This window comes from Sorex araneus, chromosome 2 (assembly GCF_027595985.1).
Source record: "Sorex araneus isolate mSorAra2 chromosome 2, mSorAra2.pri, whole genome shotgun sequence".
In the NCBI taxonomy this organism is placed as follows: domain Eukaryota; kingdom Metazoa; phylum Chordata; class Mammalia; order Eulipotyphla; family Soricidae; genus Sorex; species Sorex araneus.
The window spans coordinates 20,527,548-20,554,129 of NC_073303.1; the positions used below are offsets into that span (position 1 = coordinate 20,527,548).

Sequence of the window (26,582 nt, forward strand, 5' to 3'; positions counted from 1 at the left end):
GGGTGGTAAAGGCTCCGCCCCCTTCTGCCCTGCTCCCCTGAATCTCACCCTTGCCTGGGGAGTTCCACAGTGGGGACCGACTCTCTGGACTAAATCACGCACAGGCCCTGAAGGGCACGGAGGGGAGGGCACTCAGGTGCTTCTCCTCTTCCTCCCACAGAGGTGAATTTATTCGATGCCTTTCCTGATCGAATGAATGCACCCACACAAGCAAAGGAGACTTGGCTATATACAGTGACTTCAAAACACAGGGTAGGTAAGGAAGCAGAAAGCACCGGACACCACGGACGACTGGGCAGAAATGAAGGCTGAGGGTCACCGGTGGGTCCCCACCCGGGGAGTGCGGGCACGGGCCATCGGCCTCGAGGCCGAGACACGCCGAGACTCCTGACACAGACGGCTAAGACTGAACAGGATATTGGGCCCACGCTGCCTGCACTTCCATCGGTATCTAATCGCACACTCAGAACCCCCCACATACAGGCGTGGGGGAGGGAGGGAGGGAAGGGGGAGGGGGGGGGGGAGAGAGAGAGAGAGAGAGAGACACACTCTTGCCTCTACCGGAGGTCAGGGGTGGTTCAGATAAAAACGCTTTACTTACGTCCCACCAAAGAGGAAATGCACGAACAGCACCAGAGATTAATAGAAGCACGCAATCAAACTGAAAGCCAGGCTCAGCTGAAAATAACAACACAGCTTTCGGTATTCAAATTCCAAACCCCCGAGAGCGAAGAGAGGAGGAAGAGGAGAGACCCGGAAGTGTGCTTCCGCAGTGCTATCACTGACGCGTCCCTAGTTCCGCGTCCCACCAACACGCAAACTAGCAGAGCAACTCTCCTCCTTACACGACTCCCCAAACAGTACCCATTTCGGTCACCCCTATTATTTAATTTTGAATAGATTCGCGGCCTGGCACCTGAGCTTCTGAATTCAAAGCTCTCTCTCTATACAGGCAACTAGTTCATCACCTCCAAGCTGGGTCAATCCCAGCAGGCCGAACTTAGAGTTTAAAAAATATCTGACTGGGGGCTGGAGTGATAGCACAGCGGGTAGGGCGTTTGCCTTGCACGCGGCCGACCCGGGTTCGAATCCCAGCATCCCATATGGTCCCCTGAGCACATGAGCCAGGAATGACCCCTGTGCATTGCCGGGTGTGACCCAAAAGAGAGAAAAAAAAAAAAAAAGAAAAGAAAAAATATCTGACTGAAGGGGGCTGGAGCGATAGTACAGCGGGTAGGGCGTTTGCCTTGCACGCGGCCGACCCGGGTTCAAATCCCAGCATCCCATATCGTCCCCTGAGCACCGCCAGGGGTAATTCCTGAGTGCAGAACCAGGAGTGACCCCTGTGCATCGCCAGGTGTGGCCCAAAAAGCAAAAAATAAATAAATAAATAAATAAATAAATAAATAAATAAATAATATCTGGCTGCAGCAAAATGAAGTCTAGGATTGGGACACAATGAGAGCACTGACCCGAGAGCATCAAAGTTGGGTATCTAACAGTATCTGATGTTGATTAGTTAATTACAGGGTCTGAGAACAAAGAAGCTCAAAGACCTTGTTTTTATTCATGCATCCTATCAGGAAAAGTTGGCAGCTGGAGAGAACTTTCCGGGAACACCTTCCTAAGGCCCGAGCCGGCCCCAGTCACCAGCACTCCCTGGCACCCGGGATCTGTCCAACCCTGACGGATGCCCAGCGTCCTGGCACCTCCGCACGTAAGCTGCACACAACTCAGAACAGCACTGACACATTAGGGGGCGGGGCGAGCGGGCCGACACCAAGGAGGGAGGAGCAGAGGGAGTCAGCCAAGGGGGCTCTAGCCCTCCGGGCGCATTAGCGCGTCTTCCCTCAGCTCTGTCCCTTTAATATTTGGGCTCTCTTCCACCGTATTGATCAGAGCCTCCAGGTCAAGATAATAAGTCAAGGCAGAGAAGCGCGCCGCTGTGTTAATATTTGACTTTCAGAAACGCCCGTGAAGGATGGGCGCTTTGCAGCCGTCGTCGTCGTCATAGTAATAACAAACATCACTAGTTAGAAGCACATTTAAATGGAAGTTAAGACATTGGCAGGGTACCAAGCAGAATAAGGTACACATCGAGTTTCAGCTTGGCCTCTTTCCAAGCGGCCCTGGTAATTTCCAAAGCACCGACAGCGCTCAACTGTATAATGCATGTGGCCGACCCTGCAGCCGACCAGACTGCAGGGGCACACGGTACAATTATAAAATAATACCGATAATTACGGGAACACGGGAGGGAGCTCGGGGTTGGTTGAGCTTGGGGGGGGAGGGGGCACTCTTGGCTGCTGTAGCCGTACACACGTGTATCAATCAATGAATGGGCACGGTGATGGGACGGGGTGGGGGAGAATTATATTTTTAGTCTTTCTTTTTTTCTTCCGAAATTTCACAAATTAAGAAACCATCAGAAGAGGTCATGCGCCACGGGTTTCTTGAACTTCGAAGAAAGTGAAAACATCTTCTGGTTGATTTGGCAAGCAACAAGCACTGAAGGTAGATCTTGGTACAAGATGCAGCATCCCACAGGGTCCCCCGAGCACCGCCAGGAGTAATTCCTGAGTGCCGAGGCAGGAATAATCCCTCAGCCAGGTGTGACCCAAAAAGCCCGCCACTGTCACTGTCATCCCGTTGCTCATCGATTTGTTCGAGCAGCACCAGTAACGTCTCTCATTGAGAGACTTATTGTTACTGTGTTTGGCATATCCAATATGCACAGGTAGCTTGCCAGGCTCTGCTGTTCGGGCGCGATACTCTTGGTAGCTTGCCGGGCTCTCCGAGAGGGGCAGAGGAATTGAACACCGGTCGGCTGCATGAAAGGCGAACGCCCAACCGCTGTGCTATCGCTCCAGCCCAACCCAAAAAGCCTAAATAAAGAAACAAATAAATAAACAAACTCCTTAATAAAGTTCATGATTCCAGTTGTAAAACCAAAACCAGAAGGCAATCTTTCACATTTAATATGTTTTAACGAAGACAATGGATTTGAAAAGGTCAACAAAAACACTGTGTCATTAAAAAGACAATCAGTGCTGATATGTTTCAAACATAAAACCACAGTCACAAAAGTAAAAGGCAACCGGAATCACAAGGTCTTTACTTCAGAGTAATGAACATCAGGCCAGAGAAATAGATCCACGGGCCAGAACGCACGCAGGAGGCCTGGAGTCCGTCCCTGACTCTCCATGGGTCCCCCTGAGCACCTCTGGAAGCAAATCCCAAGTACTGAGCTTAGAGTACTCCCTGGGAACTACCGGGTATGGCCCAAAATCCAAGAAAAAAAAAGAACTAAAAATAAAATGAAAAGTACAGAGGCCAGGAAGACAGTTCAAATGCGAGCTGGAGGCCTGGGTTGCACTGCACTGTCCCCAGAGAACTAACGCGGGAGACCGCCCAAGTACTACCCATGTGTGGCTCAAAACCAAAGGAACAATTATAATAATGCTCCCCCAAAAAAGTACTGGGAAGTCACTAGAGGGACAACTCGTTGCCTATTCAAATCTAATTTACAAAACCTCTATGACCATACTCTGCTGAGAAATTGATGAACAAGAGAAAGAGAGAGAGAAACAGAGACAGAGAGCGAGCGAGTGAGAATGAGTAAGAAAGAGAGCAGAGAGCAGAGAGCGAGCGAGAGAGAGCGAGAGCAAACAAGAGAGAGAGAGAAAGTGAGAGAAAGAGAGTAAGAGTGAGAGAGAGAGAGAGAGAGAGAGAGAGAGAGAACGAGAGAACACAGGCCAGCGAAGTCAGCCAGTAGGGCACCTGCCATGCATGTGTGAGGCACTTTGGTTTGACGCCCAGAAACATCCGTGGCTCAGCTCTGCAGCTCCCCGTGCCTCTGACCCCACCTGAAGGCCCGGGAGCTAGTTGGGGGCCCAGGTGGGATCACACAGGACAGACGGTCACGCCTGGCACGGCTGGTTCCTCCTTGGAAATCTGCCCACTGTGCTCTCTGCGTACTGAGCGCCTCTGCTGGGCCCGTGGTAAGAAACTGCTCGTTTACGATCTTTTCATTGGAAGCTTGACTGAAAACTTAAAAACAAATTTAAAAGAGTGCCTCTCCTCTTTCTGGTCAGATGGAGAGCAAACCCCAACACCACCGCACACACACCTGCAGGCACCCCGGCCCTCGCAGAGCCACTTCCACGCACCACAAACAGACGCGTGGAGTGAGCCTGGCCGCCCCAAGCCCCGGGCCGGAGGGCTGAGCCTCAGCACCCTGGCCTGGTTCCCGACCAGAAAGGGGCGCCAGGAGAAAGGGCCGCCCGGGTGACACCAGAGCATCCACCGTTCCCTCAGGCCTTCAATGCGCTTCATCAGCCTGAGCCCGGTGGTCTTCCTGCTCAGCTCAACAGAAGGGATGCTTTTTGTCTCACAGAACTCCTTCTCTCTGCTGAAAATCATTGGACTAGGGGCCAGAGTGATAGCACAGTGGGTAGGGCGATTGCCTTGCATGCAGACGACCCGGATTTGATCCCTGGCATCCCATAAGGTCCCCCGAGCACCACCGGGGGTAATTCCTGAGTGTAGAGCCAGGAGTAACCCCTGAGCATCGCTGGTTGTGACCCAAAAAGCAAAAAAAAAAGAAAAGAAAAGCAAACAACAACAACAACAAATTATCAGACGAGGAATACTTTCAGGTAATTTATAAAACCTGATTTCTCAGCGTGCACTAAACAATAAGAAATTCTTGGGACAGCGCGCCTTCAGATTTGCAGGTTCAATAAAATTTTATGAGCACTCTATTAAACACTCAATAACTTTCTCATTATGTCGCCAGACATCTAACCCCTTATTAATTTTATTTTCCAATTCTCAATTTCCAAGTCAATATTGGCCCGTCGAGCTGGTGTGTGTGACCTCCTCGATGCACTGAATGTTTCGTACCTTGCTAACACGGGCCCGCCGCTGTGACTCCCGGGTTGGAATGGGAGCCAGAACTGCCGGCCACCCTCCCATGTTTCCAATAGTGAGATCACACGAGGGATGTTCATAATTTTATCTTCACAGTATATTTTCCTTAAAAACTCTCACGGGCCATAATGAAGACCAGTGACAAATATGAAATGAACCAGCTTACCAGAGGCAGTTTAGTTCAGGCAGTGCTCAGGAGTCACTGCCATCCGTCTCCCCACTGGTCACCCCTGACCCAGCATCTGGCCGGAGGAGAACTGCAGATTCGATGCTCAGCTTGCGATCCTGGCTCAGGTCCTGAGGGCCCACAGATTGCGCAGGCCACCTGGAGGTGTTCAGGGGCCCCCAAGGCTTTCCGGGTGCCTCCAGGGCTGCACCAGCCTTGCTCGTGGTGCCAGGGACCCAGGCAGAGCGTGTGCCTTAAGCCCTGTACTCAAAACCTCTGGCCCCGAAACAATTTTTAAAGCATTACACGTCATGTTTAAAACCACGGTTTCAAAACCTGGAGAGTCACGTGACTTAAACGGCACCTAATCTGTTGTAGAAAGCCTTAAAATAAAATATCAGTGCTCAGAAAGCAGAACACAGGAAATTAAAAGACAAATATTCGCGCCAGTGGCAATGTTCATGGGATACTATAATGGAAATGCATGACTTTAGTACCACGATGAAGACGAAATCCTGAAACCTGTTCAACTCAGATCAGAAGCAAAGACCATGGGTGTCTTGCGATCACGAGAAGGACTCAATGGCAAGAAGCCATGTGAAGCACTGCTTTTTTTAATTCTTATTTTTTTTCTTTTTGGGTCACACCTGGCGATGCACAGGGGTTACTCCCAGCTCTGCACTCAGGAATCACCCCTGGCGGTGCTCAGAGGACCATATGGGATGCTGGGAATCGAACCTGGGTCAGCCGAGTGCAAGCAAATGCCCCACCCGCTGTGCTATGGCTCCAGCCCCTGAAGCACTGCTTATGTGGCACTCGGCAAAGCACCAGTGGGCCAAGACCATGCCAAACCCAGCAAGACAGTGCTCCCTTGAAGTCAGTAGGACACCAGCAACGGATGTTGTGTGTGGATAAGGCAGAGAGCCCGGCATTAATGCCGCAGCGAGAGAACCAACCATTCCTCCCTGCCCCAAATGAACAGGCATCTAAATATTCATCACCCCCCCTTCGTCAGCCTTATCTACATGCGGCCAGCTACAAGCGAGGTTTCGCCACCCCATGCACGCCTCCTGTCCCAGAGCTGCACTGTTTCCGTCAGTAGCCCAGAATCGCAAGTGGCTTCTTGAAACCAACTCAAATCCAACAGGGCCGCACGGTCTCGAAGGCCCACTAAGGCATGAGGATGGGGAGAAAAACCTCCCCAAGCCTGCCGAAAGTTCCAGTACCCAGGCCTCTGCAGGTCCCCTCCAGCCCCCAGTGCCCAGTACGTAGGCAGCAGCCTCTGGGTCCCAGCGCTGGGGGGCGGCGGCCGGGGTGGAGAGGGGCTTCTCCGCTGGACCAGCTCCCAGGCAGGGCGGGAGGAAAGGAGGGAGGGGAAGCCTCTGGCTGTCAACTCCCTCCCCCTGCACAGCAGAGGGGAGAGCAACCAGCCTGGAGGGAAGCGGAGAGAAAAAGGGGGTGCGGGGGGCTGGAGCCCTTCAAAAGCCACAAGTTTATTCAGAAAACCGAAAACCAGAGAAACAATTCCCTGGGTAGTGCAATTAGCCCGTGGGTTGGTTTTCCTCCTGAGTGGTCTGCACCATCCTGATGGGGCTGAGGGAGGTTCCAAAGGAGGGGGCAGGGGGGTCCCCATCACCAGGACGGGTGAACCCAGCATCCGCACGAGTGGGGCTCATCTCCTGGCACTGGCAGGCTGCAGCCCTCCCATTCCAGAAAAAAATAAAAGAATCCCTCAGCACCCTCCAAAAATCTCCTTGAGTCAGAAAACACAGGGGCTGGAGGGACAGCACAGCGGGTAGGGCATCTGCCTTGAACGCGGCCAACCCAAGTTCAATCCCCGGCATCCCATATGGTCCCCAAGCACCGCCAGGAGTCATTCCTGAGTGCAGAGCCAGGAGTAACCCCTGAGCGTCGCTGGGTGTGACCCAAAACACAATTAAAAAAACAAACAAACAAACAAAAAAACACACAGAGTCCCTCAGCCCCAACTAGAATCCCACCCCTGTGGGCGGTACTTCCCACCTTGGGAAGCTCGGGCCTGGACCATCTCCTTCCAAGTCTGGAAAAGCATCCCACGGCGTGGAACCCCCCTCGCCCCCAGCAGGCAGGAGAGCCCGCGAAGGCCCCAGGAGCACCCCCACTCCTTGCCGAGGCCTAGACCAGCGGGGCTGGAGGGAGACCCTGTTTGCTGTCGTTCAGAAGGACACGGTGAAGGGACACCTGTGAGACCCATCACCAGCCACGGGGAGTGACAATCCCCTCTCGGTGCTCACGACGACCTAGCACATCTGTGATGCTTTCAAGACTGCCGGGAATGGCTCGAATCCAGAGACCGGATGCGCGAGGGTCCAAAAGAACGCACGGCGAGCGCGGCCGAAAGTCGAGGGAAATCCAGGAGGCCTGAAGGCGGTCCTTGCCTCGGCCCTATCGCACGTCCGTCCTGCGGCCCACTGCAGTCCTGTGTCCTCCCCTCCCCCACCGCCCGTCCCCCCAGTCTCTGGCCTCTCTCCCTGCCCTCCCCCGGCTGGCACAGGCCCCGCTTCCACATACCACCTGGGAGCCGTACTCCTCCGGTGGGAAGGGGCACCCGCCCTGACCCTTCCTGGGGGGCAGGTTCGCCGCCTACCCACCCCCCGACCCCAACCTGTCAGACATCCCGAAGGGGCCACACTCCAGTCCCTTCCCTTAGGGGGCTTGGGGCCTTGCGGCCAACTCCTTCAGCCCTGTGGCCCCAGAGAGGCCCCTGGCGAGCTGGGTCTCTACCGGATGCAGAACCAGCCTGGCCACTGGTGAGAGAGAAATGATCCTCCAACCCCAGCAGGAGGCTTGGGCTGGGCCAGAGGAGAGGGTGCAAAGGGCCTGAGGCCAGGCTGCAGCACAGGTGCTGGGGCCCTAAGCACTGAGGCAGCTGCGAGTAGCAGCCATCACCCCCAAGCAGGGACCCCAAAAGGAGGGTAAAACATGCCAGAGGGGGGGGGGGCAAGGGGGCTGGAGCGACAGCACAACGAGTCGGGCATTTGCCCTTGCACACGGCTGACCTGGGTTGATTCCCAGCATCCCATAGGGTCCCCCAGCACCGCCAGGAGTTCAAGTCCTGTAAATCAGTGGGTGTGACCCAAAAAGCAAAAAAGAAAGGGCCAATTTGAGCGGGCAGCAGGGCCCCTCCTCTGCGGGAGGCCAAGCCCCAGGGCAGGGCTGGAGGCCCAGGGTGGGGCTCGGCTGCTCTCCGCGGGAACCAGGTCCTGGAGGCAGTGAGCAGGTGTGCAAGGTGGGCGCCCAGGCCCCTCGCACTCGAGGTAGGCTGGAGGAATGAACTGCCTGCCACGTCCCGAGGCCCCTGCCCACTAACACGGAGCAGACTGGAGAGGGCTTGTGAACGTGCCTGCTCTTCACAGGGGGTGGGCAGGGGGCGCTAAGGGAAACCGGAGGGAGGGAACATGCGGCAGAGCGAGCGGCTGGGGGCCAGCGGCTGCCCCTCCACTACCGAGAGCAGCCACTGGAGGGCGACCATCGCCTGTTGCCTTGGACTCCTTCCATCCCGGGAGACCCCGAGCCCAGCGGGGCCGCCGGAGAAGACACTGGGACATGGCCCGCAGCATCCGGGCTGGACAGACACGCGGCCGGCTCCTGCCTCTGGGGGTGCAGGGGAAGTGACCAGACAGTCAGCCCCACTCAGGGGAATGCACAGCTCTCCCCGGACCCCCACCTCAGGCTTCCCACCAGGAGGAGCGTGCATCAGACCAACAGTCACAATGTAACAGCAAAGCGCTGCTTCTTACCACAGCACCTGGGAAAGGAGCAAGATAGAGCATCCAAGCGCAATAACGCCACTGAGCAGGAGGCGCATGCGCGGGAGGGAGCCCAGCTCTGCTCCTGGGAAAACCACAGATCGACCCGAGTGCCACAAGGCCGCCAGGTAGGGAGATGCCCTCACGCCACACAGGCGCAGGTGCTATTCACAGGAGCGCCAAAACCTGCTGGGAACTGGCCACACTGGTGGTGGAACCGCACAGGGGGAGAGACGGGTGCGTGCAGGAACAATGCACGGCTGAGACCTGTAGTGAACAACTCCGTAACTATGTATCTCGGTGATTCAGTATTTTTTAAGAACTACTTTTAAAAAGTAATAAAACTACAGGGGCTGGATATACAGCGGGTAGGGCGTTTGCCTTGCACTCCGCCGACCGGGGCTCGATTCCCAGCATCCCATATGGTCCCCTGAGCACCGCCAGGGGTGGTTCCTCCTGAGTGCAGAACCAGGAGTGACCCCTGTGCATCACTGGGTGTGACCCAAAAAGCGGAAAAAAAAAAAAAAGCAATAAAACTACAATCTGCAGTTCAAAACCCTGAGGGGAACAGCAAAGAAACATACTGTTCCAAGGCACAGACAGACAGAGAAAACACACACACACACACACACACACACACACACACACACACACACACACTCCTGGTCTGTGACTTTGCTGGGCGCTCAGAAGAGGAGAGGCTGCCAGTATCTCCCTCAGAGGGATTCACCAAGTGCCCGCTGAGCCCCTTCCAGCTCGCCCTGTGAAATGCTCACACTTTCCAACCGAGTAAACCAGAAAGGCCTTTTTTCAAGTAACATGAGAAGCTGGGTCAAGTGCTGAGTTGAGGACAGGGTGCGGCCACCAGGGAGCGGGCCTGGGCAGTGTGGGTCTCTGCAAGTCAGCGGGCCGCCTGCCGGCCAGCACGAAAGCCCTGTCCCCTCTGTCCGCAGCACGAATCATTCCTGGAGAATCACTGCAGCGAGGGAGAGGCGACTTTCAGATCTACGGAACCCTGCTTACAAACAGCCCCATCCACCGTGAGACTGGAGGGGAAGAACAACCACGCAAGAGCTGAGCGTCCGTCTCCAGAGGACACCTCAGGCGCCAGACAGCCCCTTCCGAGCCGTGAGCAAGTGGCAGGACACTGCGAGAGAGAGTACCGAGAGACAGTACCGAGAGAGAGTACCGAGAGAGAGTACCAAGACAAAGTACCGGAAGTCGGACTCCAGACAGAACTCTCATGCCCAGGGGGCTTTTCCTGTCCTCATGCCTAAGAGCCGATGCTTCCCAAGCCCCCATGGAGGACTACAGACCCCGTGAATACAGATCCAGAAGACAGGGTCACCAGGAAGAAGCCCTGCGTGAGGCAAGAGCTGAGGAAGTGGGCCCAAAGGTGACGGAGCTAAGAAGACCAACGGCAAGTCGGGCAACAGCCCCCAGAAAGGGAGCGGGAGAAATCCTCCCCCATCCCCACGGCTGCAGGATGGGAAGTCTGAGGCTGGCTCGCCTCCCCGGGGCCGCCCAGCCTTCCTCGCTGGGAGGCTCGAGCAGGCTTTATCTCCGGGAACAGTCGGGAGGGAGACGAATGTGGGACGCAACCCAAGGACCCTGAAGATCAGAGAGGAAGCGACGGGGATAGATGAGATTTGGCAGCGAGAGAGATTAAGAAACAAATTGTAAATTAAAGGATTTATGAACTGGAGGGTGATTTCCCAAAAGCATTAATTGCTCTTCTGACTTTAAAGACCCACTATGCAGGATTCTGAATATTTAATGGGGCTCAAGTAATAACAGGTTATTTCCAAAAGCAAAGGAAAAGGGCCTCCGAACTGGGGGCGGGGGGGGAGGAAACGGTGAGGAAGGGATCTAAGAAACGCGCCAGCAACGCGAAACTGCACTCCTGCACAAGGTAAATCTGATGGCAATCAACGCTTCCTACATACATGCGACAAAGAACTGCACTCACTGAGCGGGTCAGGCTGAGGAAACACACAGGGCCTTGCCCTGAGTAGAATTGCAGGGGGTTGGGGGTGCAGCGGCACACGAGAATTCCCAGGAGTGAACACGGACAAGAAGTGTAACGCATCACCACGTTGCCTCTGAAGGAGCACAGCCCTTTCGAATGACATACTCGGGGCTGGAGCGATAGCACAGCGGGTAGGGCATTTGCTTGCACGCGGCCGACCCAGGTTCGATTCCCAGCATCCCATAGTGTGCCCCGATCACCGCCAGGAGTAATTCCTGAGTGCAGAGCCAGGAGTAAGCCCTGAGCATCACTGGATGTGACCCAAAAAGTCAAATGACACACTCATACATACACACGTTCTCCCTTATACTGTCACACTCACGTACACTCACATATGCACACACTGTCACACACACACTCACTCATGGGCATACTCACACTCACACACATATTCACACATTCACATACATACACGCATACTCAAGTCTCTCCTTTTGATACACTTTGAGAGGGACGAAACAGCTGAAAGCGCTGGAGTTACACTGACGGCACAATATGCAGGAGAGGAGGACTTGCAGAAGGAGTAGTATTCTTCCTGGCAACCGCCACGAGCCGTGTGACTCCTCCAGAACAGAAACCACTCTCCAGGGCCGCCTCAGTTGCGATGCTCCTTCCAAATCATGGGCCTATGGAACACTTCCCCGCCCCATCTGGGGGGCACTTGCCGTCTCTAGCAGCGCCCCTTCCACTTGAACCAAGCTTTGATACCCACTGACTGGGCTAGCGTCTCACTCAAAGCAGGCTCTCAAGACGCGAACATTCTGGTCCGGTTCCTGCTCACCCAGAGACCAAGAACTTCTCCACGGCCCGACAGCATGTTAGGGCTTTACAGACTCGTGGGGAAACTGTTCTGGTATCACCAAAGGAAATGCACTGCGGGCAAACATGGAGATGAACTTGATCTCAAGCAAAGGCCACGGCCACCCCTCCCACCCCTCCCAGGCCTCCTGGCACAAGACTTTGCTATCGCTCCTGCCCGGCCAAACCTCAGAGCTTGTGGGAGGTTCCATGAAGTCTCGGCAGCGGTGACCCCCAGCCCCAGCGCTTGCTCCTGATGGGGCCCGCGGGCAGGATGGGGACCCTGATAGGAAAGAGGCCTAAGAGAGGCGTGGAGGAGTGGAGGAGGCGAGCCACGCCCACCCAGCCTGTCCTCGACCCGGCGAGTGGCCTGCCCTCTGCACTGCTCTCTGGCCCTTCTGTGGTGACGTCAATTCAAACACGGGTCCACGAGACCCCAACAGGGGCTGGCAAGAGCCACTTTCGGGTGGACCTGAGCCTTGGTTCTGGGACCTTTTCGTCCGTCAGCACTCAAGCCCCGGCGTCTGGTCTGTTCGGCCGAACAGCCCAAAGCCACGCATACAATCACGAAGGCTTCTAAAGCCAGGGTCCACCGTGACAAACCCCACTGACAGGGAGGCAGGAAGCAGCTTACTGAAGGACAGGACTTGCACCCACAGGGGACCCGTAGGGCCCCAGCCCACCGCAGGTCACATTCGGGGTGTAATTTCACTCACGGGGGTCACTGGCAAGGTCTGAGAGTTTCCTCAGTTTCAGAAACAGAAAGGCTGGGGTGGGGAGGGAGAGACAGTAAGTACAGCGGGCAAAGCACCCACCTTGCACTCGGCTGACCCGGGTTCGATCCCCGGCATCCCACCCCCAGGAGTGATGCCTGAGCACAGAGCCTGGAGTAAGCCATAAACACTGCAGGCATGGACCCCAACAAACAAAACTTTTTTTAAAGGGTGGGGGTGGCAAGAATAGTGGAAATAAGTACCAGGAAATTGACTCCATGGCTTGGAAGCTGGCCTCACATTCTGGGGAGAGGGCAGCTCAGATGGAGAAGGGAACACCAAGTAAAATGTGGTTGGAGGCCACGCGGGGGAAGGGAGATGTGTGCTGAAAGCAGACTAGAGACTGAACACGATGGCCACTCAACACCCCTACTGCAAACCACAACACCCAATTGGAGAGAGAGAACAAGAGGGAATACCCTACCACAGAGGTAGGGTGCGGTGGGGGGGAGATGGAATTGGGGGGTGGGAGGGATGCTGGGTTTATTGGTGGTGGAGAATGGGCAATGGTGAAGGGATGGTTCTCAAACATTGTATGAGGGAAAACATGAGCACGAAAATGTATAAATCTGTAACTGTACCCTCACGGTGACTCACTAATTAAAAAATAAATTAATTAAAAAAAAATTTAAAAATATGGGGTTGGAGCGATAGCACAGTGGGTAGGGCATTTGCCTTGCACGCGGTCGACCCGGGTTCGATTCCCAGCATCCCATAGGGTCCCCTGAGCACTGCCTTAGTGCATGAGCCAGGAGTAACCCAAAAAGCAAAAATAAAAATTAATTAATTAATTAAATTAAGGGTGGGGGTGGGGTGAGGGCACATGTGCCCAGGTGTGCCAGCCACAAAGGGCGACAGTCCAGCCGTGGAACTGGAGCGTGGGTTCCAACCCGAAGCGGAGGGCATCCTAATCGCATGCCCTTAGCCAGGCAGTGGCTGTCGGGGCCGCTCGATCCCCCACGCAATCACTCCAGCAACGGCACAAGCCTCACAGACGAGGGTTTCCCCCGTAGACATCCATTCCCGGCAGCAGTGACAAGCAGGACTCCAACGAACATTTCGGAAACCAGGAGTCCCGAAGCACCCCCCGATTCTTTGTGCTGGCCTTCCCGGCAGGCACACCCCGCCCCCAACAGGCCTGGCACACGGGGAGCCGCGCGGGCTGACGGTCTGGAGGCGAGACGCTCCAGGGGGAAATCTGAGGAGTCACTGCAAAGTGGCTACAGAGACGGGGAGCTCGGGGGCCAGGACACTCGGCACACAGCCGGGAGGGACCTGGCCCTCAGCAAGCCGGGACACTGGGGCAGGCCCACAGAGGTGGGTAAGGGAGGGCTTTGGAGACGGAGCAGCTGAAAAGGAGTCAAAGACAGAGCTGGTCACGCACGGGGGGACCTCGAGGGGGCGGCATGAGACAAGGCCCCGGAGCGAGCACAAACATGGTGAAGCAGCAGTGGGAAGGAGAGAGAGAGGGGGAGGGAGAGAGAGAGAGAGAGAGAGAGAGAGAGAGAGGGGCGCTTGCCTTGCATGTAGGTAGGGGTGAGGGTGAGGGTGGGGAGCTGAGACCCGAGAAACAGAGGGTGTGGGGCCAGAGGGATGGTGCAGTGGGCAGGGCATTTGCCTTGCAATGCCAAGAGTAATACCAGGGTGGAGAGCCAAGAGCCGACCCTGACCACTGCTGGGTGGTCCGTAAAGGACAGAAACGCAGGGGCACGCGGCCAGAGCTTCTGTGCTGGGAGAGAGGGGACAGGGGAGATGGGACGGGCTCCTTCTGGTGCCGGGTCTTGCACACAGACATGAAGATCTGCCCGAAGGCAAACATGATTAAGAGCAGGACCTTCCTCGACAACTGCGAGAGCACCAGGCAGGCGTCCGAGCCACATCCCAGATGCAAGTCCCAAGAGTGACCTCCGGAGCGACCTTCAGCCCCGCACAGGCAGAAGCCTCGGCCAGGTCGGCCAGGCACGCCCTCAGCCAGCCGGGCGCGCAGAAGCAGGAAGGCGAGATGGCACCCAGGGACGGTGGCTCTCAGCCCAGAGACCTAAGTTGGGGGTTCGGGAGCCTCCACCGGCACGTCCACCCTGGTCACAACGTTGGGGGGGTCTCGGTGACCCTGCTGGGTTAGGAGGAGACCCGATCTCATACCAGGACAGCTTCCGGCTCCTCTACCCTTCTTTCTAGTCTCTTAAGTAAAATATCTTCTGCATTCGATAAAAGAGAGGGAGGGAGGGAGGGAGGGAGGGAGGGAGGGAGGGAGGTTGGCAACTCAAGAGGAAAACCAGCAGCCCATGTGTGCACATGTGTGTATGTGCCTCTCGCCCACCCACCTCCTCCAGGTGCCTTTCGGCCTACGGGTCCAAGAGCCACCAAATACACAAACCTCCATCCCTCGGCGAAGCTAACACAAGTCACAAGCGTCCGTGTGCTTGTGGGGGGCGTGAGGCGCGTCCTGCACCCGAAGGGGCTTTGATCATCTCTGACTGTCACTTCGACTCCAAGCTCTAGTTGAGTCACATTAATACTTACCACAACACCCTCACCTTCTGAGGCCTTTTTCCCCATGAATAAAATCTCCCACATCTCCTTCAAAGGAAATTGCCAGTAGGTCAAATGTCCTTCGGCACATCCTGAAGTTTTGGAATCCGAGCTTTGTGGAGCGTCCCCAGATCACTTCTAGTTCTCTGAGCGTGGTTAGAAGCAGGGGCGCCCCAGAGACGAGAGAGTTTCAACCCCTTCTCTGCCCCCTCCCAGACACACAGGCTCCTGGGTGCTCCGCTCCTCGCCCGGGTGCCCAAGTGGACACAGTGCAGGGCGGGCGGGGCAGGGGGAGGCGGCAGCCATCAGGGCCACGGTCAGCGTCCCAGCAAACCTCCCGCACCCCAGAAACCCAGGCACGACTCGCTGGCTGGCCAGAGGGTTTGCTGGATCTCTGATGACATTTATAGGAAGCAAATGAAATTCAAATACAGTTAATAGCTTTCCTCCCTTACCGTATAATTATGTGTACTCGTTATTTGTGGAGCATGTTATTATTTAAATGTCCCTAATTTCAGCCCTGGAGGGCCAAGGACCCTCCAAGAGTAGCCTCAGCCTCCGTGCCTGCCAGTTCTCTGCGGAGGCTTTTTGTCCACTCCTGACAGCGGGGTAAAGGGGCTTTCATCGCCAGCGCAAGGGCCAGGGGCTCCCGGTCAGCAAGGCCTCCACCGCCAGCCAGCCGGCGGCCAGGAAGCCCAAGGCACCCCGGGACTCGCATTGGCCACCCTCCTCCCGGTCACTTCCGAGCCACAAAAGCAAAACTGAGGGTTTGGGGCACAAAGAACAAGGTTTGTTCCGGTTGTTCCGGTTATTCCCGACCCCCACCCCCACCCCCAGAACAGACAACAGACGCTGCAGCTTGTCCTGGCCAGAGCCCGGGGTCCCCTCACACAAGAGGTGAAACATCGCCCCCCCCCCCACCCCCAGGCCAAGGTGTCAGCAAAAGAAAAAAAAGAAAAGAAAAGAAAAAGAAATGGTTTTGAAAGAAGGCCGGAAGCGCACTGTGTTGGCAACGCAAAATAACACGCTGCAACCAGAGAATTTTCCCGGGAAAGGCGGACCCATCAACGGCCCGGAAACACTGTGTCTGGAAACGGAGAGGGGCGCGAGGGAAAGCCCTGGTCAAAGCAGTGGCTCCACCGTGACCCCGCCGACGAGCTAAAGTGAGTCCTGGATTCCATCGAGGCTGTGCCGACGCCAGACAGGACGAGCGAGCGAGAAGCATGTGCCCTCATGCACGCCGCTCCCAGCCTTCCCACAAGGCCCCCACGAAGGCAGCTTCCTGGTGAAAACCCCAGGGCCTTGGCAGGTTGGGCCCCAATATCCCAGAGGTAAGTCCTCCCCCAAAAAGTGTGTGTGTGTGTGTGTGTGTGTGTGTGTGTGTGTGTGTGTTGGGGGGGGAAGCTGGAAGAAAGAGAGGGAGAGAGGGAGAAAGAGCGAGAGAGAGTGTGTGTGTGTCTGTGTGTGTGTGTGTGTGTTGGGGGGGAAGCTGGAAGAGAGAGAGGGAGAGAGGGAGAAGGAGCGAGAGAGAATGAGAGTGAAAGTGAGAAAGTGAGCTAGACCGGGAAAGCGCAAGAGCGTGAGAGAGCGAGTGAGCGAGAGAGAGCGAGCAAGACCATGCATCTACCTTGCATGAACCGAGAGAGCGTGCATCATTCCATCACCCAGGATGGCCTATTAAAGCATTCAAACTCCAAGACAGCGAAGGGGTGTAAGCAAATGCGTAACGGGTGGGGAGCTCGGGTTCAATCCCCAGCATCAAAAGGTCGGTCCCCTGAGTACCACCGGGAGACCCCCAAGCACTGAGCCAGTAGCAGCCCTCGAGCACTCGCCCCCCCAAAACCCTCAGAGGATTGCCTTACCAGCACATTCACCCCATCAAGAAAACACTGCCTGAAACCTACGTACTCTCTGTACTCTCCACCTCGGCTTCCAAGAGCCCAGCATGGTCTGCTCGGCTCACTTTCTCCACCTCACACCCCCCAGGTTCATTTTCTCCGCCTCACACCCCCCTCAGAAGGAGGAGGGGCTAGCCCCATGATAGCAATTTTGGCCTGTGGCGGCCCCCAAACAAGACCACTGCAAAAGGTGTTAGTGGCCTTTTAGGAAAACGATTCGTAAAACCCACACTTCAGTTCTGAGATGAGAAAATGTGTTTTCTTAGAACGGCTCTCCAAGTCCAATCGAGAGAATCACAAAAAACTGCCCTTGGAACGCTGCCTGCATGAACCCAGGAAGAACCAGCAAAGGGCCGTTCACAGTACCACAAGACGAAGAGAAAAAGACTCTGGTGTCTTGGGTTTGAAAGGAACGTAATAGCAACAACAAAAAGGCAATTTTTAATCAGGGTGAAAGATGAACCACTCGTGGGAAAAGAAAAAAAAACAACCAACTACATCTTTGAGGGGGGGGGGGGGGAAGAGGAGGGGGAGACTCCAAGAATTTAAGTCTTTAATGATAGCCCATGGCCATCTCTGCCAATGTTCCTGAGAATCCCTTCCTCGGTACCCTCCAGCCTCCGACTGTGCCAATGAAAACGGGCTTGGTTGTTTTACTGAATGACTTAAGTTTTCACTCCTGTACCCAAATTCCACCTTTGTTCAATTTCAATCCTGGAGCCTGACTAACCTCTTTGTCCTAAAAGCTGGTTTTTCCCCCCAGCTGAGTGGGTTTTTAATTGTTAGATTCCAAAAGCACTATCGTATTGTCAAGCTTAAAGAGCAGGAGAAGCGCGTGCGCTATTACGACAGGAAAACCTGGACTTGCGACGAGCCCCCACTGTCCTCCCTGCAGGAGGTTCCGGGGTCAATTTCTCCAGCCCCTCCCCGCCCTGCCACATTTCCCCACCAATAAACTCCACCAAGCCAAGCACTAGGTTCAAAAGGAAACAGCAGGGTTCAGAAAGGAGCAGCAGGTAAGATGCTTGCGGGGCTTACAGTCCACACCAGTTGATCCCCGACACCCTACAGTGTCCCCGAGCATGGCCAGACATAAGCCTTGAGCAGATCTGGGCAAAAAAAATCAAACAAATAAATGAAAGCATCAGATCTCCAACAGACAGGGAACCTAGACACCTGCTATTATCGTGGACAATGAAGAAAATGATGGGAGCCCAAATTTCAGATTTAGCGAGCATATATACCAAAATCCAGTGGAATACGTGGGCAGTATATTCCGCTTCTTATTTTGCTTCCAGAAATATTTAAAAAAAAAAAAAAAAAGGTGTTGGGGGGGAGAAGAACAGTGCAGCCAGCAGGGAGCTTGCCATGCCCATGGCTGACCCCGGTTCGATCCCCAGCATCCCCATAGGTCCCCCCCCAAGCACCACCAGGAGTGACTCCTGTATGCAGAGCAGAGCCAGGAGTGAGCCCTGAGCACCTCGGGGAGGGTAGCGCTTCCCCTCCCCCCACCCCCTTGCCTACTCCAGACCCACCACCCGAGGGCTTTGCACATGGCAGAGACTGTGAGGTTCGGAAAAGTCCCACAGAAGCAGCCACGTCCCCTGTTAAGGGCACACGCGTCTGCTCTGAAATGGTCTTCCCTGGGTGATGTCCATCGAGTCAGACTAAACCTGCTTTTAAAAATAAATAAATTCAAATCGACTCAGATGAGAGCCAACTTCCCCAATTTCCTTGCAGGCTTCAGGAGCCACATGGGAGCCACGGGGAAGAGGCTATGCGGGGGGAACAGAGCCCTCCGGCACACTCCTGCTGTCTCCAGGCTGGACGCCCAGCATCCCGGGGCAATCCTGGTGGCGGCGGCGTGCCTGCCTGGCCCTCAGGAAGGAAGCAGAGACTGGCCGCAGGAAGGGCAGGCGGCAGACAGTGGGTTTAGCGACTTCCTACACAAACAGGGGATAAGAGTGCAAGAGCTGCCCTGTGGCGCAGAGGGAGATCATCAAAGGCCTCGGAGGATGGATGCTCAGAAAACCCGCAAGACAGGCTCCACCACATTCAACCCAGGGCCCCACGGCAGGGGGTAGGGGGGGTCTTCTTGTCTACAAGGAGGAGAGCAAGGAAGACCCTGCAGAGCCTAGGGGGAAGCCTTGAGAGGAACAGAAAGGGGAAGGAAGGCAGGGCGGGCCTGGGAAGCTCAGGTGCCCAGACCTGGGGCCCGCTCCAGGCCCCCTCCAGCCCTGGCGGGCCACTCACCGTTCACTGCCTTCAGGCTCCCGGGGAGGCCTTCGCCGTGCTGCCTCTTCTGGGCATTCTTGAACTCCTTCAGAGACAAGTAAAGGACTTTACGTACCACCCTTTCTTCTGACCATGGAATCCCATCACTGTCATCCTGCAGAAACATAACGAGAGGGAGAAGAGGAATTACTACTTTGAGAAGAGAGCGAGCAAACAGGGTCAGAAATAACTGTGAATATATACATATATGTATCTTTATTTAATAATACAATATAAATTATTATATTAATATAGGTACAATAATATCGAGGAGCAACGGGATGACAGTGACAGTGAATATAGTATTTATATTAATACATGCACTGGTGGTAGAATGGGTGTTGAAATATTGAATGTAATAAGTCATGAGCAGCTTTAGAAAACTAAATTTAAAATACATATAGCATTGTAGCACTGTCCACTGTCCTCCCGTTGTTCGTCGATTTGCTCGAGCGGGCACCAGTCACGTCTCCATTGTGAGACTTGTTGTTACTGTTTTTGGCATATCGAATACGCCATGGGGAGCCTGCCAGGCTCTGCTGTGCAGGCAGGATACTCTCGATAGCTTGCCGGACTCTCCGAGAGGGATGAAGGAATCGAACCCACGTCAGCTGTGTGCAAGGCAAACGCCCTACCCGCTGTGCTATCGCTCGCTACATATAAATCAAACAATAAATGATTCCACACAATGTCTCGTAGGGCAGGGTTTAAAGGCTCGGAATGGTACAGGATGGGAAGGGGGAGACTCCCGGACAGAGAGGCCACGGGACAGGAAAGGGTTCTGGAGTGGTTCGGCTGCAGAGCACTTGCCTCCCACGGGTGGGGCTCCCGGTTCTAGCCCCCACTCTGCCCCCACAGAAAGGGAGCTGGGGCACCTTGGAAAAAGACTCCCATTCCTTCATTTCCTTTACGCAGTCCACCTGCAAATACCTCCATGCCTCGTAAGTCTGACATAAATGACAGTCTCGGCCAAGTCCAGATACAGCAGCGGTGGCCAGGGCCCGGCCAGTGGGTGGAAGGTCCTGGGTAGGCGGGACTATTGCAGTCCCCGCCAAAGCAAGGAACCTGCTGCGACAGAGGCCAAGTGGGGGGGGAAGACAGTCAGGCGGCTCTCGGGGTTCAGCGGAAGGCTGGGGGGAGGCTGCCCACCCTACCTGCACCCCGTCTGTTAATCTAAGTAGTCCGTGCGCCCACGTGGCTACTTACACCTTAAGTGTTTTTAGAGCAGCTCGATTTAAAAACGGAAGCATTTGAACTCTGCAGATATTCGGGGCCTTAAGAGAATAAGGAAACCATGAATACCCCGGGTGGAAACCGGATTGGGGATGTGTACCTCCGACGGGAGGAGCTGAGACACCTCCGGGGCTGTCCCCCTTTGTACCACGCCGTACGAGGGGTCTCCCCAACCCTGCAGGGGACTAGATGGGAGGGTGAGATCAATAGGAGTCTTGCTCCAGCTCCTGCATTCCTCAACTCTGCCTCGGCACAAGCCACATCTTAGAAATCCAGCCACATCGAGCCTTAAGCCCTAAATAACTGAGCTGCATTCTTGCTAAGCCGCCAGGATTTCCTCCAAGAAGAGCCATCCCCACCTTCCTCTCAAGAGGAGGCAGAACAGGGTGAGTCCGCCACCTACAGCTGGGGGGGATGGGAGAACATGGGGGGGGGGGTGGTGGCCGGCGATGGAACGACAACAGGCTCTGAGCTCCATCCAGGACCTGGACCCTCACAGAAGCCCCCACTGACAACCTATCTGCGACACCAGAGCACAGGGCTGGGCTCAGCCAGCCCCTTCGACCAACACCGGGGGTGTCAGTCTCAACACAATGTCGGCCTAATGGGAGTTGGTACTTCCCGGGATACAGGTCACCTTCTGGGCACAGGGCCTCAGGGCAAGGGCCTGGGGGCTGTGGGCAGAATTCTCTACATCAGGACCAGGCTGCCGTGCACCTCGCCACAATGCACAGCGATGTGATTTATAAACTATCATCACACACACACACACACACACACACACACACACACACACTTGATAAATTATAAGCCCAGAAATAGCATCGATGTAAAACTTCTGTGACGATTTACTGCGTCCTACTCGGGCTGGTGCCTGCCTTCTGACGAGACAATTATATCCCGACAACTCATGTCTAATTAAAACATAAACCATGTGAGGCGAAAACTCCTGCAAAGGGAAGGTGCATTTAAGGTTCACTTAGGGGGAAAAAAAGCAGCTTCTTGGCGCTTACAGAGTACCTCACAGGCAGGAGGGGGCGCGTGCACGGCTCGAGTTGCAGGGTTTCGAAAGCTAAGCGCTTTCGTTCAAGCAAAATTTTTCTTTTAAAAAAACCCCACGTGGGGGCTGGAGCAATAGCACAGCGGGTAGGGCGTTTGCCTTGCACACGGCCGACCCAGGTTCTAATCCCAGCATCCCATATGGTCCCCTGAGCACCGCCAGGGGTAATTCCTGAGTGAAGAGCCAGGAGTAACCCCTGTGCATCGCCAGGTATGACCCAAAAACCAAAAAAAAAAAAAAAGTGTTCTTCAGGTGGGGCGTCCCTTGGGTGTTCCAAGGAATGTTAGCTCCTTGGACGGAAGGTTGCTCGAGGGCTCACTTTGGGGAGAAGCACCGGCTTAGGTAAGATGCTCGCCCGCCTTGCATGCAGCCAGCCCCACTGCAACCCCCAGCACCCCAAGAGGGTGCCCTGAGCACCGCCAGGTGTCGCTCCTGAGCACAGATGCAGGAATAGCCCCTGAGCAGGAGAGATATTGGAGGAACCTGGGCTCCACAGGCCGGGCACTGGCAGCAGAGGGAGAGGCAAGCTGGAGCGAAGCAGGCATCTCCCCACAGGGCCGAACGTCCTGCACGACAGCCCAGCACGGGGCACTCCGGAAACCACCCAGAGACGGGGACTCACTGAGCATCCCTTGAGGTCAGTTGGAAATGCAGCTCCTCTCCCTCTGCCCACCCCCCGCAGCTTCTCTGGCTCCCTGTGTACACACACACACACACACACACACACACACACACACACACACACACACACACACACACACACACACACACACACACACACACACACACACACACACACAGGAGCAGGGGACCGCTTCTCCTGCTCACCTACCATCCGAGCACTTGCAATGGGCTTGCCAGACCATCTGGGTGTTTGCCGTGAGGTCCCTAAAGTCAAGACCTCGCTCTCCTGACCCGTGTCACTGCCGATGCCGGCGCGTGACCCACAGTGACCGAACCACAGGGATCAGGCCCCACCTCTCGTTCTCAGCAGAAGCTTCTGGACCCCAGGAGAGGTCCTTGCTGGGGGCACGGGGGCCGGGCGCCGCCTCGGAATCCTTTTTTCTCAAAACCACCAGGCAGCAGGGCCCAGAACAAAGGACCTCGGTGAGCTCTGGGAAAAAGGACTGTCACCAAGGCGTTAGGGCCTGACCTTCAGCCGCTGACGGGCAAACGCTTTATCCCTCCCGCCCACTCCCTCCATCCACAGCTCCCCATCTTCCCGGGCCTCAGCTCGCCGAGGCTTCCCTCACATTCTCCTCCCAACAACCACGATTCATTCTCAAATCCAACCCACGGGTCGTCCAACTCATGCTACCAAGTCCAAGATGTGACATCGCCGCTTTGGACCGTTGCAGAGCCATCCCGGCCGGGCTCCAAGGACCCCCTCTCCGGACGGACTCACTGCCGCTGAGTGAGCCGCACTGTGGGACAGAGATCCTCTCCCGGCTTCCCCACCCAAACGGCCCCCTGTCCATTCCCGCTGACTGGTCAGCCAAGTGCCCGGGGGACAGAGACAGAAATACAGCCAGCAGCCTGGCCCGGAAGTGAGTTAAGTCGCCCAGAATTTATATTAGTTCTTAAGGATTTCATGCAACATTGGGCCGGAGTGTTGTTACAGCGGGGAAGGCGCTTGCCTTGCATGCAGCCAACCTTGGCTCGAACCCCGGCACCCCACACGGTCCCCAGAGCCCAACCGGGAATGCGCCCTGACTGCAGAGCCAAGAGTAAGCCCTGAGCACTGCCGGGCCAGGCCAGAAATTAAATAAATACGTAAAGAATTTCATTTAAGATCGAAAACCAGCTCCTGCCGCTTGGGTGAGCAGCCCGTCAAAACCTGGGGGGGGGGGGGCGCGTAAGGCCTTGGAGCAGGCACCCGCACTCTTGTCCCCAGTCCCCTTCCTCTGGCTTTAGCCCCTTTTCCAAAGCCAAGGAGGACAGCGATGGAAACATACTCGGGCCTGTTGGCAAGAGGGAGAGGAGGAAAGAAGAAAAACACGGGAACTGATCTAAACTAGCAGCACTTTTGGCTGCTAAAAAGCATGTTCCTCGGCTAACAGGAGGCTGAGTGATGAGACCCTGGAAAGCAAAAATGACAGGGTTGTCATTTAAGGAAGGCCCGACATTCTTTAACTGGAGAATGTGTCCAAAGTGGCAATCGGACAAGACTTTAATTTGAACGCCATGATGACTGCCTCCACGTTCCGACCGGTGAGTTAAGGCAGCAGGGCCCACAGTTCAGTGCAAAGATCCGAGAACGCGGCGGTGCTGACAGCCCCAGACCACCAGAGCACTGCTGGGGGCCGCCGAGCCTACGCCCAGAGGTGATCAGGGGGACCGCGTGGCACTGGGAGCCGAACTTGGGCCGGTCACGTGCTAGGCATGAGCCCCCAACCCTGGCATTACCTCCTGGCATAATCTTTATTTTGCTGTCGAATTAAAGCGTAATTCCCATGCTTCGAGAGCAGAGCACGGGGGCAGGTAAGCTCCTAGACCAGACAGCGCCAGCCAGCTGCCAGTTCTCGCCTGGTTGCAGGCTCTCGCGAGACCCTCCCAGAGCTTTCCCAAGTCCAAGTGCAGGCCACAGACCAAATGCACCCTGACCACCTGGCTTCCTGGGTCTTAACCTATTCAGTCAGAACCTGCATTTCCACCAGACCCCTAGGCAGACCCCATGAACCTTCAAGTTTCAGAAACTCCAGAAGTTGTCGAGTTTCCTATCCCGTGCCCACCTCACCTTCGTTTTTATTTCCACCAAAGTAACAGGGAAGGGTCAAGAGGAATTAAGCCCGCAGCAACACATCCTGAGAAATGCTGTCTCTGCCTTCTCTTCGCTAAGAGATCCAATTGTGAAGGTGAAAACAGCAGGCGGGCCTTGCTGACAAGCCTAGATACTTCTAATGCTAGTCCCCTGAGTCACGAACTTAGGGGATGTGGCCTCTTACCCAGCTTCAGATAACTTTCCTTAGAAATGTGACACCCATTGCGGGGGGAGGGGGAGATCTGGTTTTTTGTGGGGGCTTTGGGGCCAGCAGTGCAGAGGTGACTCCTGACTTGGCACTCGGAACTACTACCGATGGTACTCGGGGAACCATCCTGAACGCTGATCTAACCTGGTCAGCCACGGGCAAGGCAAGCACCCTAGCCCGGGTATTATCTCTCCAGCTCCGTGACCCCAGGTCTTAAACACACATTCCAACATGAAAAGAACCTTCCAGAACAGGGCCAACATATGCAATCAGATTACTCAAAAGTCCAGGCACAGAGAAAGAACAGTTTTAACAGCCACGTTACGCGATAGGATGGCACTAAGCTTGCAACTCATACCCCCTCCGGGGGGATTTTATTTCTGGGGGACTGGAGGAAGGAATAGTTTTCACTGTGATGCAAGAAAATCCAATTCAATGGGGAATGGCAGGTGGGGGGGGGGGGGGAAGTGAGGTGAAGAATCAAAGCTCCACAGCTCTGATGTATACAATTCTTTTCCTGTGATACTCTCACTTTTATTATTATTATTATTTTTTAATGAATCACCGTGAGGTACAGTTACAGACTTACAAACTTTCGTGCTTGCATTTCAGTCATACAATGACTGAGTGTCCATCCCTTCACCAGTGCCCATTCTCCACCACCAATGGTCCCAGTATCCCTCCCACCACCACCCCCCACCCGTCCCTGTGGCAGGCACATTCCCTTTTACTCTGTCTCCTTTAGGGTGTTGTTCGCAATGCAGGTATTACGTAGCCATCATGTTCGGTCTATAGTCTACTTTCAGCACGCATCTCCCATCCTGAGCAGATACACGCACACACACACACACACACACACACACACACACACACACACACACGTATTTCTTTTGCTTAATAAGTGAGAGTATCCACATGCTGGAGGGGAAAGGCAGCTCAGAGAGAGAAGGGGACCTCCTTTACACACACACTCTCGCGCGTGCACACACACACACACACACACAAAGACACCAATAAAGAGTCACATGTGCATCAACCAAGCCGTACTCCCTACCACGAAAGGAACCGCGTTATTCTGCATGCAGGAAGGGAACGTATGGAACAGCACGCATGCTCAGGAGGCGGGTGGGGCGGTTTTGAAGGGCACAGTGGGGCAGTGGCCCTTCCCTGCAGACGTCAGATCCACTCCTATCCCCGCCTCCACTGACGCTGCGAAGGCCGGTCAGCGGTCCCTTTTCCCGAAAGCCTGAAAGTTGGCAAGCTAACCAAAATAGACTCGCTGGTCATTCAGCATGCCTCTCCATGGCCCCACTGTAAAGCCCTGGGCCTGTGGGCGGGACTGACTCCACACTGTGACTGCGCCGAGAGCCCCAACTCTCTCCAGGCTGCTCAGCGCCCGGACACAGCAGCGGCGGGCCGACAGGCGTGCCCCCAGAGCAGTGGCGGTGCCCAGGCCAGCGAGTCTAGGCCCTGGGAGTGAGGAGGGAAGAAGTGCCCATCAGGCTGGGGGCCCGAGGGAACTTGGAAACACCGCGAGAGGGAAGTCGACGCTGGTGGTGGCATTGGTGCTGCACCTCAGCTAGCGATACCTTAGTAAACCAGCGTTCTCCAATTAATTGAATTTTTTTCAAATGTTCAAGTGCCAGAGGCCTCTGGGAGCCTCTGCACGCTGGCCCTCGGGGCTCAGCACCCACAGGGATTCCATTCTCCTATTCCCCACTCAGTCTCCCCCAAACCACAGGCTTTCTTCCTGGGCTCCACAATAGAGAGGAAAGGCAATAATGAGAGGGGGGAAGCACCAAGGGGAGAACTTCACCAACTTGTCCAAAGGTCAGCTGACACTAGAGAGGCAGGAGTGAAATTTCTGAATTTGAAGAGAAAACGTGAGTAACAGCAACTCATAAAGAGGAGCAACATTAAAATTAAAGCTCAGGGAGAAGAGGCATGAGGGCTACGCCCCGCCCTCCCCACAAGGGCAATGCCCAAGCTGAGGGAACAGGAAATGCCACCACCAGGACAATGGGTCGGGCAGACAGCTGCGCAGAGCTGACCCATAAGAAGATCCAATTTGAAAGCCTGAGCACAGATGATAGCTCCTCCCGCCTCCCCGGCCAAAATGCCTATGCCTGT

General features: G+C 55.2%; 1 protein-coding gene across 2 annotated transcripts in view; it reads right to left on the reverse strand.

Annotated features, from left to right (window-relative positions):
- Positions 1 to 26,582, reverse strand: part of JARID2 (jumonji and AT-rich interaction domain containing 2) — a 224,763-nt gene that overhangs the window by 88,127 nt on the left and 110,054 nt on the right. For both annotated transcript variants that reach the window (XM_055129559.1, XM_055129558.1), the window contains one exon: positions 19,170 to 19,305. In XM_055129559.1, coding sequence (XP_054985534.1) covers positions 19,170 to 19,305 — 136 coding nt within the window. The remainder of the gene's footprint in view (positions 1 to 19,169; positions 19,306 to 26,582) is intronic.